The sequence below is a fragment of the Ailuropoda melanoleuca genome, chromosome 2 (genome assembly GCF_002007445.2).
Source record: "Ailuropoda melanoleuca isolate Jingjing chromosome 2, ASM200744v2, whole genome shotgun sequence".
Taxonomy (NCBI): Eukaryota; Metazoa; Chordata; class Mammalia; order Carnivora; family Ursidae; genus Ailuropoda; species Ailuropoda melanoleuca.
The window spans coordinates 189893228-189910312 of NC_048219.1; the positions used below are offsets into that span (position 1 = coordinate 189893228).

Here is a 17085-nt window from a genome sequence, read left to right on the forward strand (position 1 = left end):
TAATCTAAATATGGAAGCCCATACTTCTTCCATTTGTATTTATTTTGGCAACCTGAAAGAGCCCTGGAGGCAAAGGTCAAACCTGGCAGCTGCTTCTGACTTTACATATCACAACACAGTACCTTTTTTTTAATCCCCCAAATCTTCCATGTGTAAAGAAACCCCCAAAATAGAGCAGCAAGCTTTGGTTGAAAAATCAACGAGAATATTCAAGCTCGGAGAGAAGTGATCGGATTCCAATAGAGTTCCCACAGTCTGTGACCTTGGCCGGTGGGGCAGACTCTCCCTCAACCTAATCCAAGTTCAAGCCAACTACGACCTTTGCCACTCATCTTGCTGAAGGCTCTTTTTCCATTCCAGACGCCTACAGACTTCCTCAGCAGGTAGCTGACTCATCACTTCAACAGGGTGTTTTCATGACACGTAACTCGTTCTTCCCATATTTCAGTTTCTACTGAACTTTAATGTCCCTTGTGTTGCTTGATTTCAATGACTTTATTTGACTCTCTGTCACTGACACCATTTGAAGGTGATTACCTGTGGTACTTTGCTCACAGCTCTTCAATATATACCACATTAAACCAAGACCAGATAATGACAAAGAAAAAGAACATAGGTAAAATGTGATGACGAAAGCATGTAAAGAAATGAAAAAAAAAAAGAAAAAAGAAAAAACAAAATCATTCTAGTGATGTTAGGAAAGAAAGCAGTTATTGAACCACAATGAAGAGAGAAAAAGCAAAATTTTTAAGTTTTTCTATAGATACAGAGCTAAACACACATGAGTCATTATTTATGGAACGTATGAACGGTACTCTGTAAGCTGCTACCAGCATTTCTTGTGTTCACGTGCTTCATCTTCCCACTGTTTCCTGCCAAAATGTTATGACCGCAAAAAAAAGATGCATAAATGACGGTTCTGGTGTCCTACATAATTAATGACCTTTATACTCTGGAAAACTGTAACATTCTACATTTGCCAGGGCCTCTGTGCATTCCCGGAAGCCTGTCACACCAGCATCCTCTGCTCCCTTCCCTCCACACTTAAGCCCTAAATGAGATCTCCCTGAATATATCACAGAGTCACCTCTGTCTAACGTTAAGACTCGGCTTGAATTTTCTGCCCAGAATCGTGTGGAAACCAAGTACAGTCGTATAGAGGAGGGTCCTTGCCTTCATGGCGATGGCCCCTGGGGGCCTGTGATAATGTCCCTCCGTATGTATATCCATTACTAAGCACTTGCTGGGTTCCAGGGAGAGTTTTCTCCTTCCCTTCTGAAGCCAGCTCCTCTGCCCCTTATTGACTTGGAAATGTCCGGTTTAACTTCAGAATTATTAAGCTAGAAATTCTTCTCCAGTGTGAACGTGGGAAAGACTAATGTTGGTGGCTCAATTCAATGCTGATCTTGGCCTCCAATGCCCATTGCGGGAAAGGAAGTTGAGTACAGAATGAGTTCACTGTTGCTGGTGAGTAACAGACATGCAGGTTTGGGGTTATTCTTGGGGTTATTCTTAGAGGACAAGGAAAAGGCAGTCTGCAAGAAGAAACCCACATGATGGCTCATGACAGTCCGACAGGTGTTGGGGTGATTCCTGTCCTGTCCCTTTGTCATGGAGGTGGTAGCTTCCTGGTCAATTGCCAGTCAAGGCAGTATCAGAGGACCATCTCTTCTAAACCTCTTTACCTTACACTCCCTGGAATAAACCAGGCTGGCAAAGGATACCCCGGGATTGAGCAGGTAACCCAGACCTGATTCTGCCCTGAACAGAATTCCCATATGACCCAGAGACTCAGATAGACACTGAAAAGAACTGAAAACAGAGACTCAAATATTCATGCACATGTGTTCTTAGCTGCACTATCACAATGGCCAAAAACTGAAAACAAACCGAATGTCCATCAACAGTAAACAGGTAAACAAATTGTGGCACGGCCATACAATGGAATATTATTCAACCATGAAAGGAAGGAAGTACGGACATGGGGAACGACACAGATGAACTGGAAGACATTATGCTGAGCAAAAGAAGCCCGTCCTCAAAGGTCACAGACTATATATGATTACGTTTATATGAAATATCAAGAATAGGTTAAAAAAAGAAGAAGGAGTAGAGGCAAATCCCTAGAGATAGAATGCAGACCAGTTGTCCCCAAGGGCTGGGGGCAGGAGTGGGCAGTGACTGCTGCACGGGGACACATTTCCTGGGGTGACAAAATGCCCTGAAACTAGATAAAGATCTATCAACCGAGAAAAGCAGAGCTAAAATAAAACCAAAGCATTTATTCGGGGTCTCAGAATTACAATTTGGGGAGTACAGATTTCTGGTAGCAATCCAAATTGTGCAGCCCCACCCCCCACCAGGGAACAAAAGTCAAGGGTTTTAAAAGACAACAGGAAATGCCTGTATATGTTGTTTACAGGGAGTTTTGATTGATGTTGGCAGAAAACTCATCTAAACGGAGTATAAGTGGTCTCTAAGGCTATCGCTAAGCAAAATCTCTTACAGTAGCAGGGTGCAGATGTGCAGGCTGAGTCCCTGGAATATTTGCAGTTTGGCCCAGTTCAAAAGCTCCTGCTTCCACCAGTGAGGACGGTGAGGACATGCACAAGGCCCACCTCCTTAATGGCCTCCTGGCTCCATTTTAAAACCCTGGACATATGTGACCATTTCATTCCACCTTTCACAGGTGCTAATTACACATCACTGGAAGTGGACTAAATGCCCCCGAACTGTTCACCTTACAATGGTTAATTCTGTATCTTAGGAATTTCATCTCAATAAAATAAAATTTGTTTTAAAAATTCTATCACCCCCTGTGCCTGACATCACTTGCTTCGGAGAAGGAAGCTTCCCCCTCTTGTATCTCTCCCGATTCCAGCCCCTCCAGGGTCTTCATCCATTAATCATGCCCCACCTACCATCCTGCCTCATCCGCCAACTTCCTAGCTCTGGCCGACGTCAATGCGTCAGTGCGATGCATCTTAGCTCTAGAAGCAAAAATGCTTTCCTTTGATTCGGTTCCCCATCTGGAGCAACGTGCCACACTCTCCCTCCCTTCGGTGCCAAGTTTACCAAAAAGGCAAGGCATACTGCTTACCCAAGCTCTGTCTTGCTGCCTCCCCACACCAGCCCTGTCCTCCCTACCAGCAAGATCCTGGAGTGAAGTCTTGCCTCTTCCCCCAGGAACGCAGGCTGATTTTCTGAAAAGTAATCTATTCCATTTTCTTGTTATTGATTACTACCTAAAGAGCTTGCAACAGCATTTCACAGAAAGGTTGGTTTTAACCAGTTTGGATTTCTGTGATTGTCATTGGTCTGCTTTCATTCTGTCTTTTTAACAGGATTTTAGGAAATCCTCCATTTGGTTTTGATTTGGCTCTTTGCAGAGCCTGGCAGGGAAGGGAGAACGCACAAAGAGGCAAGGGAAGGGACTCTGCCTTGGAGACCCCAGCGGGCAGTGTGCTGCTGATCTCAAGGTGGGCATGAGTATGGGTGGAAACGGTCTGAGACCCTGGGGGTGAGGGTCAAGAGGCAGACAAAAACGGGGACTTGCCAAACTGGCCTTCAGCAAAGTGACCCAGAGCTATTCCAAAGAAGCCATTCACAGAATCACCCCAGAGGAGAGATAAAATTGCAAACTGGTTTTCAAGGTCACCGACAGAAAAAATGACCTTTCAAAACTAACCTGGAGGTGGTCAGAAAAATAGGTTAAAGGTGCAGAAAGTAAAGAGAGTCACTAGAGAAAGGTTCAAGGCCAAGCCTGGACCAGGGCAGGGCTTCCTGGACCTCTGGGGGGAAGGGGCCTGAGACCCTTTCAGGGGGTCCATGAGGTCAAAACTATCTTATAATAATATTAAAATGTGATGTGTCTTTTCCATTCTGTTGACATTGGTACTAAAGGTGCAAGACAAAGGTGAGAAAAACTGCTCCTGCCTTCACACAAATCAAAGCAGAGACTTTGGGGCAGCAATCAATGCCTCTTCACTGTCATCAAGCATTTGCAGGGGGAAAAAATGGCAGTTTCACTTAGAATGTCCTTGATGAAGACATAAAAAATTAAAATTTTATGAAATCTCAATCCTTGAATGCATATCTTTCTGACGTTCTCTGTAACAAAACGGGAGGTATGCATAAAGCACTCCTGCTGCACCCCCAAGGTCAGGGGCTGACCTCAAAGAAACACACAGCACAGTTGTTTGAGCCCTGCACTAGGTCACTTTATAAGGAACACCTTTTTTCCTCAAAACAATGACTGACAAACTAGAGTTATTCGGACTTGGCTATTCAGCAGATATTTTCTCTCAAATCAATAAAGTGACCCTGTCATGTCAAGTAAAACAGCCAATAGTTTTTGTTATCAGGGATAAAATTTGAACTTTTCAGGAAAAATTAGAATTATGGAAAACTTGTATCTTCCATTATGAACTTGACCAATTCCCAATACGTCAAGACATTCCTGGTGAGGCTGGTGGTGAAATTAACCACCAATGTGATTTTTTTTTTGTTAATGTATAATGAAATGTGTCAACTTTGGGGAGCTCTGTATAACTCCAGTATATTCCAAATGACCAATATGTGAAGTTATAAAAAACCATTTACGGGTAGAAGATCCAAAATGTAAGACATATCAATGAATGTCTAATAGTACCAGGGTTCACTGATACGGTTTCAGATTCCCTCATTCAATTAACCTTTAAGAACTTGCCACTTGTCGGCAAGAAACAACAATTGTTGGAGAGAATGTGGAGAAAGGGGATCCCTCCTACATTGCTGGTGAGAATGCAAGTTGGTACAGCCACTCTGGAAAACAGTGCGGAGGTCCCTTAAAAAGTTAAAATTTGAGCTACCCTATGATCCAGCAATTGCACTACTGGGTATTTACCCCAAAGATACAGACGTAGTGAAGAGAAGGGCCATATGCACCCCAATGTTCATAGCAGCATTGTCCACAATAGCTAAATCATGGAAGGAGCCGAGATGCCCTTCAACAGACGACTAGATTAAGAAGATGTGGTCCATATATACAATGGAATATTACTCAGCTATCAAAAAGAATGATTTCTCAACATTTGCTGCAACATGGACGGCACTGGAGGAGATAATGCTAAGTGAAATAAGTCAAGCAGAGAAAGACAATTATCATATGGTTTCTCTCATCTATGGAACATAAGAACTAGGATGATCGGTAGGGGAAGAAAGGGATAAAGAAAAGGGNGGGGTGATCAGAAAATGGAATGAAACATGAGAGACTTATGGACTCTGAGAAACAAACTGAGGGCTTCAGAGGGGTGGGGGGTGGGGGAATGGGATAGGCTGGTGATGGGTAATAAGGAGGGCACATATTGGATGGTGCACTGGGTGTTATACACAACTAATGAATCATCGAACTTTACATAAAAAATCAGGGATGTACTGTATGGTGACTAACATAATATAATAAAAAATTATTATAATTAAAAAAATAAAAAAAATAATTTGCCACTTGTCAAATTTTAAAGTATTTACAAGAAAAATATCCCAAATTATCTGAAACGGCTATTAAAACACTCCTCCCTTTCCAACTAAGTATCTGTTAAGGCTAAATTTTCTTCATACACTTCAACCAAAACAACACATTGCAACAGACTGCACATAAAAGCAAATGTAAAAATCCAGCCATCTTCCTTTAAGCCAGATAGTAAAGAGATTAGTTAAAACGAAAACAGTGCTTCTCTTCCCCCTAAATTCCTTCTGCTTTGAAAAATGTAGTTACTTTTTGGGGCGCCTGGGTGGCTCAGTCAGCTAAGTGTTTGCTTTCAGCTCATGTCATGATCCTGGGGTCCTGGGATCAAGCCCCGAGTGGGGAATCCCTGCTCAGCAGGGAGTCTGCTTCTCCTTCTGCCCCCTCCCCTTGTTTATGTGTTCTCTCGCTCCCTCTCTTTCACTCACAAATTAATAAAATCTTTTTAAAAAGAAAAATAGTTATTTTTTATTTAAAAAGTGTTAATTTGTTACCATGAATGATGGGTTTACTAATTAAATGAAATAATATTTTTAAATTCCTCAGTTTTCATTTAATGTGATAAGTATCAATAGATAGAACCCAGTAAACCAAAGTTCTTTGGGGTCCTTTTCGAGCCCTGAGACCAAAAAGTCAAAAACCATTGGTCGAGGTGAAGCCACACTGTGTGTTGTAAATAAAACCACAAACACCCCATCCAGGGAACAAATCCTCCAGCGAGACTGTAACTCAGCAGGCAGAAAATGGGGCCAAGCTCTGAGGAAAAAGCACCAGGAAGGCCAGCAGGGAGCTATTTTTGGACAGAAGGACCAGGAGATCGCCACTAGTGCCATGAAGACCCCCCCAACTCTGCCTGCCATGACGACATTAGTCACACGCCCAGGGCCCACAGGCATGTCCCTTCAGTTTGAGGAAGTTGTCGTGTCCGATTCGCTAACACAGGACTTCCATCTGAATCCACCTAATACTCCACAACTCAGGAGGACAAGCTGCAGACCCAGCTGCAGGCCCAGCTGCAGACCCAGCTGCAGACCCAGCTGCAGGCCCAGCTGCAGGCCCAGCTGCAGACCCAGCTGCAGGCCCAGCTGCAGACCCAGCTGCAGACCCAGCTGCAGGCCCAGCTGCAGACCCAGCTGCAGACCCAGCTGCAGGCCCAGCTGCCGACCCAGCTGCAGACCCAGCTGCAGACCCAGCTGCAGACCCAGAACTGATTCTTAAGACCTAAGAGGATGTCACAGAAGGAACAGGGCTAATTTCATCACCAAACTAAAGCTATAGTTTCCTCAGACTTTGGGGCAGAAGATGAGTCCATTTATACGACCGCTGTCTTTGGAGCAGCTGCCCGGAACAGAAAACCATGGGGAGGAAATGATCAAAGGGGTTCCCCCAGCCCCTCAAAAGCTGGAAGAAGTAGGGACCCACCTCAGATGGGCACTGGCTGGATACTTACTTAGAGGCTGAGGACATTGAGGTGGTTGGGGTTTCCGGGAAGATCTGGGCATCAGGCAAAGCTCACGTTCAGTGATTTCCAATGCTAGCTTTCTGACTTTCGACACCAGGAAAGCGGGGACCCTGGCCCTGCCCTTCATCCTTATTTTGTTAGAGTGAAGCTCTGCACCTGAGGGGCTTGTGATGGATGAAGGAACCAAAAATGTGAAAAAATAAGTGAATATCCAACGATGAGTGGAAGAAATGCCTTTTGTTGTGAGTAAGCCCCCCTAATGGATTTCAGATCCCTAAAGAGGAGTGACAATGTGCCTCCTGGCAGGATGCCCCCGCGACACAGCCCGTTAGCAGCCTCATTGCTGGAGGCTCACGTCAGCTCGCTGACTTATGGGCTGTAGAGTAGGACACGAGGATGAGTGTTTCAGGGAGAGGAAAGCATGCCCACTGAGTTCCAGAGTGAGGATTTTCTTCTCGTGGGCATAAAAATCTAGCCAGATCCTTCTTTTTATGTTCTACAAATGATCAACTAAAAATCTAAGAATGCTAGTTATCTGTCTCTGATACAGTTATGAAATTAGTATCTCTCCTCTTGGTAAAGACAAAGAGTTGAAACCAATGGAGAGCAAAACTCAGGGGCTGAAAAAAACACCTGTCCCTGGAACTTATTTATCGTACAGTCAGAAGTGTATAATTCCTAGGGATCTAATTACAGCACGATGACTATAGTTATACAGCATCGTATATGCAAAAGACGATAAGAAAGTAATCTTAAAAGTTCCCATCGTGAGCAAAAAAAGTCATAACTGAGGTGATGGATGGTAACTAAACTTACTAGGGTGATCATTTCACAATATACACCTGTATCAAATCATTACATTGTGCTCCTAAAACTGATGCAATGTTACATGTCAAGTGTATCTCAATAAAAGTGGCGGGGGGGAGTCATCTAAAACAAAGACCAGTGCCCGGGCTACATGTAAAGGGTCGCAGGCCACACCTATAGGGATTTTCTCTTTCCTTGCTTTCCTGGGTTCACGTCTACTGCGATTTTCTCAAAGTTTGCTCTAGAAGAAGAAAGCCCCAGAGAGCTTAGTCCCCCGTCCAATGCATGCCCCAAACCACAAAGGGAAGTTGTTAAATCTTCCAAGTCTCTTTGAAAGGACTCAAGTGCACTGACCACTGACGTTGGGGTCTGACCTCCGTGGCATGGCATAATGTCACTAACGTCTCATCTCAGGGCCACCCCAGATCCACAGGACCCCAGTCCACATTCTAGCAAGATCCTCACAGAATTCGTGCGAATGTTAAGCCTGAAGAAGGGCTGCACTGAAAGGTCATAAGGGCAAATCATGTGAAAAGTTTTCACCCTGGCAATGTCTGGCTTTCCTTGTAGTGAATGGCAAACCTTTACACGAAGACACTGCACGAGCAGTAAGGCTCAGTGTAATGCTGAACGTTCTACTGGAGGCAGCTGCCCAGCAGGAGGAGCCCTGCAACAGACGTCCAGAAATCTCCCTCCATTCTTCTCCTGCCTCTACTATGAACTAGTTCTTGGGCTTTGGACAAATAGCTTAAAGCTCTCTTAAACCTCAGTTTCCTGGTGTTTAAAACAAAATAGGTGGAGAGTCCTTTAAAAATCACCTTTCAGGGGCGCCTGGGTGGCTCAGTTGGTTAAGCGTCTGCCTCCGGCTCAGGTCATAATCCCGGGGTCCTGGGGTCGTCCCAGATCGGGCTGCCTGCTCAGCGGGGAGTCTGCTTCTCCCTCTGGCCCTCCCCCTCCCCCGCATCCTCCCCTCGTGTGTGTGCGCACACATGCTCTCTCTCTCTTTCAAATAAATAAATAAAATCTTAAAACAAAATCACCTTCCACTCCCAATTCTTTGACCCTGGGAGTGTCAGCAGTGATATAATCCTCACCTTAATATATTTGGGATGCCAGCAAGGCCCCTACGACTGTCTGCTAGCAGGAGGAGATACATTTCAACCTTCTGGAAAATGATGACACCAAACAGAAGCATGACGAAACATCTATCCTTTGGGACATAAATTTACAATTATTTCTTTAAATAATTTAAAATAGACTCAAAGACACTGTCCTGTTTTTGTGTAGGCAATGATAGGATCATCCTGTTTTATGACATGAAAGGCAGCAATGGCTTTTTGATTTTTTAATTTTTATTTTTTAAAAAAACTTTATTCATTCGAGAGAGACAGAGAGAGCACGAGCAAGGGGAGGAGCAGAGGGAGAGGGAGAAGCAGACTCCCTGCTGAGCAGGGAGCCCCACCTGGGACCGGATCCCACCACCCTGAAATCATGACCTGAGCTGAAGTCAGATGCCTAACTGACTGAGCCACCCAGGGGCCCCAGTAATGGCTTTTTAATTACATTAGTACCAAGAATTATAATTCAGACACGAGTCAATGAAATTCTTGACAGGCTTACCCTTGACCACTGAAAACTCGACAACTGGGATGCACTTACTTTTATATCTCTGTGCTTAATATGTTTCTAATTATTATTATTCTATTTTTATTATCCATGAAAGTACTTTCTCTCTCAGAGGTCCACAACGCAGTTTCTGCAAGGAAAATCTGTAGGACAGATCACCCATCCCTTCGTAGCAAATAAACGTATCTCAGGAACCTTCATTTTGGCATTAAGTCCAAAGCATCTATTCTCCAGCTCAAAAATGTTTAATGGGGGCGCCTGGGTGGCACAGCGGTTAAGCATCTGCCTTCGGCTCAGGGTGTGATCCCGGCATTCTGGGATCAAGCCCCACATCAGGCTCCTCCGCTATGAGCCTGCTTCTTCCTCTCCTACTCCCCCTGCTTGTGTTCCCTCTCTCGCTGGCTGTCTCTATCTCTGTCGAATAAATAAATAAAATCTTTAAAAAAATGTTTAATGAGCACTGTCAAGAACTATTTATTCAGTCAAGAGAAAGCCCCCCTCCTTAGAACAATTTCTTAGAATAAAGTTGTCCCTTTTCTCTGTTACGCCACTAACCACTGCTTCCTCAAGGAGACTCCATCCAGGGCTCCGCTCTGACCGCCCCCCACTGTGTTTCGTTCCCTACTTGCAGGAGAAACCCCCCCTCGGCGCTGGCAGCCCGTGGGGACCTCACCCGGCCACACACTGAACAGAACTAGAAGAAAGCAGCTCTACAGCTAGCTTGCGGGCTGCTATTTTGATGCCGAGAAGGATACAGCAAACGCCCTTCTGATTCTTTGATGTGCTTCCTTGCCTACCCTCTCCCTCTCCTCATTTCTTTCTCAAAACCCCACCAGGTCACAGGCTTTTTGCAAAGCCTCATTAGGGCCTTTGCACTCACACTGACGACGGTGGAAAAACTGGCTCTCGGAGAAGCGATGAAGGAAAGGATATGACATCTGCCCCCGCCCTCTGGCAGGCTGCTACTTCCTAACCCGAATCGGAGTTCGCTGACAGTTTCCAACCTACAGGAGGATGGCATCAAAGATTCCATTGGTTCAAATTATTCTGACCTATTTCTTTTTGAAATGAGAGGAAAAGGATGGGCCACATTGCTTAAAAGATTCCCGAGGGGTTACTCTGACATTCTGGGTCACACCATCCATGAGACGGCTTTAGGTTGGAGACTCTTTTCCAACTCGTTAGTTTATGAAACCAAATTCACCATGTCCTTCCTACGTTCCCGCCACCAAACATATAATTCAAATTATAATATCTAACTCGAAACTCAGAGATTTGATTTTCCATCATATTTTTGCTCTTTTATTTATTTTATTCATTCACAGGCAGCTTTTGAGCACCTCCCATGCAGAAAACACCCTGCTAAGTTGTTACAATGGATACAGAAGGAACCAAACAGGTTCTGATGTTAAGGAACTTACGATCTGAGACTCCACTGAGAAGCTCCCTGTGATCTCAAGTCTGAGTCCGGTATTTCGGGTATTTCTCCGGGCCTCCAAAAGGCTCCTGCAGATCCCGCCCGTGGCACACGTGGCCCTGCACTCTAATCCACGACTCACCCAGCACCCCGGCCCCACAACCTCCCCACTCCTCCTCAGAGGCCACGCCTTAGCTGACCGAATGTGCACTTGCCAGCAGCCAGCGCCAGACCAGGCACAGGACAGGTAGTAACGCTGCAGTGAAGGGCACGCAAAGAATAATGCACAGAAAGAAATATAAGCATAACTCAGAAGTCATGTGTCTCATTAGAAAATGTTACCAGGCTTGAGGGAGGGAGCTTGCAGCAGCGGGTGGGGCGTCTCTCAGAAGGAAGAAGGTTTAGGGCCGAGCCTGAAATATAGTGAGGAAGGTGGGAGGGCAGGGGGCAGAGGGCTGGAGTAGGGTGGTGCGGCAGCTAAGCAGCCAGAGGGAGGGAACAGCAGGAGCGAAACCACGAGGAGCAGAGGGAGGAAGCAGGGGGACGCATGGACATTGAGGAGAGCCGCAGTTCAAGCTGGGAAAGATGTCCGTGCACCCAGCTCAGGGCAGGCTCATTGCTTTGCCCTGGGAATGAGATCTGAAATCAGCACACTTCAAGAATGGGAACTTGCTGGGAGCCCTAATAAAGAGGCACATCCTCGGAAATAGGAAAAAAATGAGGAGGGTGTGGATAGAAGGCAGACAAACTCCCGGAAGGGTAGTGTCTCCTACCCAGGCCACACGGGCTCTAGAACAAGTGTGTTATCGAGGCGGGGACAAAGCAACCAGTTAAGGTCAGTGACTTATTTCCAATAAACCAACCCTAACCAGGAGAACTAGGCTGTGAAAAGACCAGGACTTCCTGGAGCTCGAGCCTTCAGCTTCCAGCAGTAAGGAGGGAGGTCACAGAAGGTCGGGAACTTCCAGAAGCCCAACATGCTCGTGCTTTTCTCATGGACAGGCCCACATCTGGAGACAGAATTAAGACACGGCCCCAGAAGGGCTTGGGCATGGCTCTCAGACAGGATGCCAGCTTGCTTCTCTCTCAAAACAATCTAACTAGGCAGCTCCAGGATCCAACTCAAAGAGCCTCAAGATGAGAGATTCCCAACAAGAGCTAGAGAGAATCCTAAGGAACCTTCTAAGGATGGAGGCCTGATCCCATTTACTTATCAATACAGACCAGGGCCAACACATAGGAACGCACTGAGATAAGTATCGAATCATTATACGACCTATCAGCATTTTTCTTTATTAATTTCACATGACCTTAAAATTATGAACAATGAAATCCTTGAATAAAAAGATGTTGTATATTTGCTTTAGTGAATCAGCAAAAATAGGGAGATGGTAAGCTCTGCTCCAGAGACCCTACTTCCAGAATGGCAGTCCACAATCTACTTTTGCCAAATCACCTGAGTGCCCAATAAAAGGCATCATAATCTGAGTGAGGGTCTTGGAACGTGACCTTTTTGTCAGGGCCTCAAGCCAATCTTAGGCAAACTAAAACTTTAAAACTATTCCTTTAACTTTGTGGGCAAGGAACACTATTGGGCAGAAAGGAGGCAACAGTGAATCTGAGAAAAAAGAGAATCTTATGACGATTAATGTGACAACTTGGCTGAGCCGTGGTGCCTAGACATTTGGTCAAACAATATTCTGGATGTTTCTGTGAGGGTGTTTTTGGATGAGATTTGCATTCAAATCGGTGGCCTTTGAGGAAAGCAGTTTACCCCCATTAAAGGGTGGGCCTTATCCAATCAGGTGAAAGGCCTGACTAGAATGAGGGGCTGACCTCCCCTGAGCAAGAGAGAACTCTGCAGCAGACGGCCTGAAGACTTCATCCCCAACATCAGCTCTTCCTGGTTCACCAGCAGACACCTTTGCACGAGAGCTGAGGCTCTTTCCTGAGTCTCCGGCTCACCAGCCTCCCAGTCAGACTTTGGATTCACCAAGACTCCACAGTGAGTGGAGTTACAATGAGCCAATTCCTTAAAATAAGTCTCCTTAATTCATATGTATATATAGGATAGGCTAGGATATACATGTCGTGTGTGTGTGTGTGTGTGTGTGTGTGTGTGTGTGTGTGTACCGTGTTGGTTCTGTTTCTCTGGAGAATCCTAATACACAACTCTTGCCCTTGAAAGACAGGGTCCATGGAACCTAAGTGGATCTTAAGGCTGACACCAGCAAAGAGCCCTGACACTTATAGGGATGTATCAAATAGATGGCAGCCAAACTTGGTGACAAAGTTCAAAGAGAAGTAGTGACCACAGTCTTTTTTTTTTTTTTTTTTTTTTTNTTTTTTTTTTTTTTTTGGTAAGGAGAAGAAAAAATCAGAATCCACACTTGTCACAAAAGGAGTTTTTCAAAAACAAGCGTTCCTTACCATGCTACAGTAAACATATAAAAAGACTTTCCCAGGGGCGCCTAGATGGCTCAGTCGGTTTAGCGTCCAACTCTTGATGTCAGCTCAGGGCAAGATGTCAGGGTCGTGAGATCGAGCCCCACATCAGACTCCGTGCTCAGAGGGGAATCTGCTTCTCCCCCTCTCTCCGTATACCCTGCCCCCCCACTTCTACGTGCTCTCTCTCATTCTCTCTAAAATAAATAAAGAAATCCTCAAAAAAAAAAAAAAAAAACTTTCTGAGGATGGAGTGCTGTCTGAGAGCAGCCAGCTAGAGCTTTATTACAGAGCACCCATCAGCTTGGAATTGTGAACCAGCCTCTAGCCGAAGGACACCTGCCAGGGAAGAGCTCTATTACCAAATGAGAGAAGTATGGGAATCAGAGAATTGCTCTTATCTTGATGGATGATCTAATAAAAAGATATAAAAGTGATTAGAAACAACCACATTAAATCACCAAGTGGAGTCCTTTTTGTTTTGTACTACAAGTGGATTCTTGCCTTGGGTGGGAGATTGGACTATATAACTTCTAAGTTTAGGAAATAGTACAAAGAAGGAAACCTGATAGCAGCAGTCTTTTATGGTCAGCAGCTACTGTCAAGTCACTGTGACAGCCACGACAAAATCACAAAAAGCCCCAGGAAATCACGTAGACTTAAAAGAAATGAGCCAACTTTCCATTCCTACTCCTGCCACAGGTAGTGTAACGCCTGCCATGTTTTTGTGAATGGGAAGACTGGCTTCCAGATGGTTCTCTCCAAGAGAACAATGTGGCGGGTCTATAAATGGACATGGTAATTCCAGCCTAGTCATTTGCTTAGCATCACTGGGGTAATTATAGTGGCTCAGGTAAGATGACTGGCCACAATTTCCTTCAATTCACTGAAGGCAAATGCGGGCTTTGAGAGAAGCAACAACACCAGAGGCTTTGCACACCTGGTGTGGGATGGAAGTCGGGGGCAGAGGGGGGAGGCGGGGCACTCAGAGCTCTTCAAAAGAGCAGGTACCCATAATGAAGCTGTACGTCCTCTGAAATGACCTGCTAAAATTAGCATGGATTCTTCTGGAAGGCTTTTGAGTCCTTTTTGCACGAAAAACAAAGCACTTTGGCAAGGTTTGCCAAGTTACCTGCCAGGTGCTAAATGCTTCAACTGCCTTTTCAATGAGTTAATTCTGCACCATCAGGCAGAGCCTTTTAGTGAGAGTTGCCATGCAGATGACACCCATGCGGAGGAGGGGTGTAAGCGAGGAGGGGTGTAAGCCAGCGACATGTGTGTTTTAAGAAAACATGGTGGGGGGGCCTGAGTGGCTCAATCAGTTGAGCATCCAACTCTTGGCAGCGGCTCAGGTCATGATCTCAGGATTGTGAGATCAAGCCCCATGTTGGGCTTCATGCTGAGCCGAGAGCCTGCTTAAGATTCCCTCTCTTCCTCTCTCTCCGACCCTCCGCACCACGCATGCGTGCAGTCTCTCCCTCTCTGTCTTAAAAAAACAAACAAAAACAACAAATCATGGTGACTGCTTTATGGCTAAAAAGTCTCCCCAGATGGGTCATCCATTGTAGGAGAAAGCTCACAAGGAAACAATCACTGTGTCAGTCTCAAATTCTAAGAATAGCCCTCCCTCCCTCCTTTTAGCCATTTCTCTTCCACCACTCTTGTCTTTCTCAGGGCCAATCAGGCCCCAGAACTGTTCACTGGGAATAATAAGGATGAATTTTGGGAACACTGTGTCTCTTCTTCACACTTGGAAGGTCTGATGCTCTTCCTGCTGAGACAGTTGGCTTTCCTCAGTCTTGCATACTTCCTCTCTTCTGGAACGTCCTTAATCAAATGAGCTCCCCGCACTGCTTCCTCACCTTCTCCCAGGTTCTATACTCTCTTCTCAGCCTTGACTGCCACAGAAGAACACTCAATATCCTTTACTTCTTTTTCCCCCCATAAATTGATAAATGAAGCTTCCCCTCAGGAAGGAGAGAAAACGGTCCAAGTTGGCCTAGATGGAAGAAAACAGGATTCACAGGGCAGGCTTGGATTTGCGAAAGAAATCCCAGGCTTTGCCTCCTGGCTTCATGCCAGGCACCATCCCCTGCCCTGGGGATTTCATTTTGGCTTTGGTTTACATTCGTGTTCCTTTTCAAAGATTTAGCAGAAATTACTATTGCATGACTCTCTTAGGGCATTCTGCCCCCTGCAGAGGATATCTCACAGGAAAATGGTATATTTACGCCACCACAAATAGTACACCTACCACATCAAAATCACGGGTTTTCCAAGATGACACGAGCAACACTTGGAAGCGTCTTCCAACACCTCCCCATCCGTCACCCACCTCCCCTCACCACACCAGGTTCATACCACTATTACCAAAGGCGCCGACATTACCATACGGAAGCCTCACCAAAGAAAGTTCACCTGTGCCACCCTTAAAATTGGTCTAAAACTGAGTGGCTCAGTTGGTCAAGCATCTGCCTTTGGCTCAGGTCATGATCCCAGGGTCCTGGGATCGAGCCCCACACTGGGCTCCTTGCTCAGCAGGGAGTCTGCTTCCCCCTCTACCCTTCCCGCCCCCCCGTTCGTGCTGCTTTTTTGTTCCTGCTCTCTCTCTCCTTCTCTCTCTCTCAAAAAAATAAAATCTTTTTTTTTTTAATTGGTCTAAAACAAACCATACTCTTTTGGGACCTAGGGGACCCACTTCACTTTGCATGAACTCCAGTGGACAAATGTGCGGAACAGGGAAAGGGTCATAGAGGCAAGTAGCAAGAGGACCGATGTGCCCTGATGGAACACGGCCCCTTGTAAAGGGTGAGTCTCCCTCTCCTGGGATGATGGGTGGAGCCAACGGTCCACCCGCAAAAGCTGTTTTGATGGAGCCCTCTAATGCAGGAGTGGGTCTCAGTGGCCATCGTCCCATACTGGTCTGCTTCTGACTCCTGTCACTCAGCAGAGAACAAGGCGGAGGAACTTACCCAGTCCCTGCCCCTGCCCCAGGCCGGTGTGACCTGAGCCATAAAGAGGAAGGGGTGCAGGGCTCAGGCCGGCCATAGCATCAATGACGCTGGTCTGCAGAGGTCAAAAATAACGTCAGCCTTCTTGACCCTGCCTCTTCTCTGTTCCTTCTCATCCCTTTTCTTGCTCCTGTAACTCTGTTATCGGTGCTAGAGAAATGCAAAGTCTAAGGAGGGGATGATGTAATAACTGGGAAATAAATGCCTCTGCTTACCTTTTCTGTCTGACATCGTTCTTGAGTCTGCTGCCAGATACGGTGACTGTTCTCAAAACATCTCTACTTCCCACCAAAGCAAAATCTAGCACGGCACAGGTTTGTTGTCCTTACTTTAGAAGTTATACGGACACCGGGCGTCCGTGTGTGGCACACTAATATATAATTGAAACCAGAAATCTGAAGGGCTTTTTCAGCAAATGCACTTGTTTTCTCCCCTTCCATTTTTGACAGACAGACATAGGTAGATATAGACAGGGATCGATATAAGACATAGATACATATCCACATAAATAGAGCTTTTAAAAGCCACCAGGTGTCCCCTTACCTCTGATGGCTTTGTGGTACATTTCCCTCTTCCTGAACACTCCAAGTCATTCGCGCGGCTCTCCCCCGGCACACAGGTGCTGGCCTTCACCACCAGAGTCAGGCGCAAAGCCACAATGGATTTAGTAACGGAATCATTCACAAAACCTGAAATGGGGGAGGGGGGAGACAATAGGAAATATAAAGTAAAACTACCAGACTATGAGCTTCTCCAAGACTCTGAGTTTATTTTATGCAGCATTCAAGTCTGACGAGGAAAACAAAATACAATT

General features: G+C 45.7%; 1 protein-coding gene across 1 annotated transcript in view; it reads right to left on the bottom strand.

Moving 5' to 3' along the window:
• The window catches only part of DNER (delta/notch like EGF repeat containing), a gene marked incomplete at its 5' end in the record, with an annotated part of 319258 nt that overhangs the window by 141965 nt on the left and 160208 nt on the right, over positions 1-17085 (bottom strand). Inside the window, 1 exon segment of the mRNA XM_034655313.1 lies at positions 16815-16960. Within this exon segment, the coding sequence (XP_034511204.1) occupies positions 16815-16960 (146 nt within the window).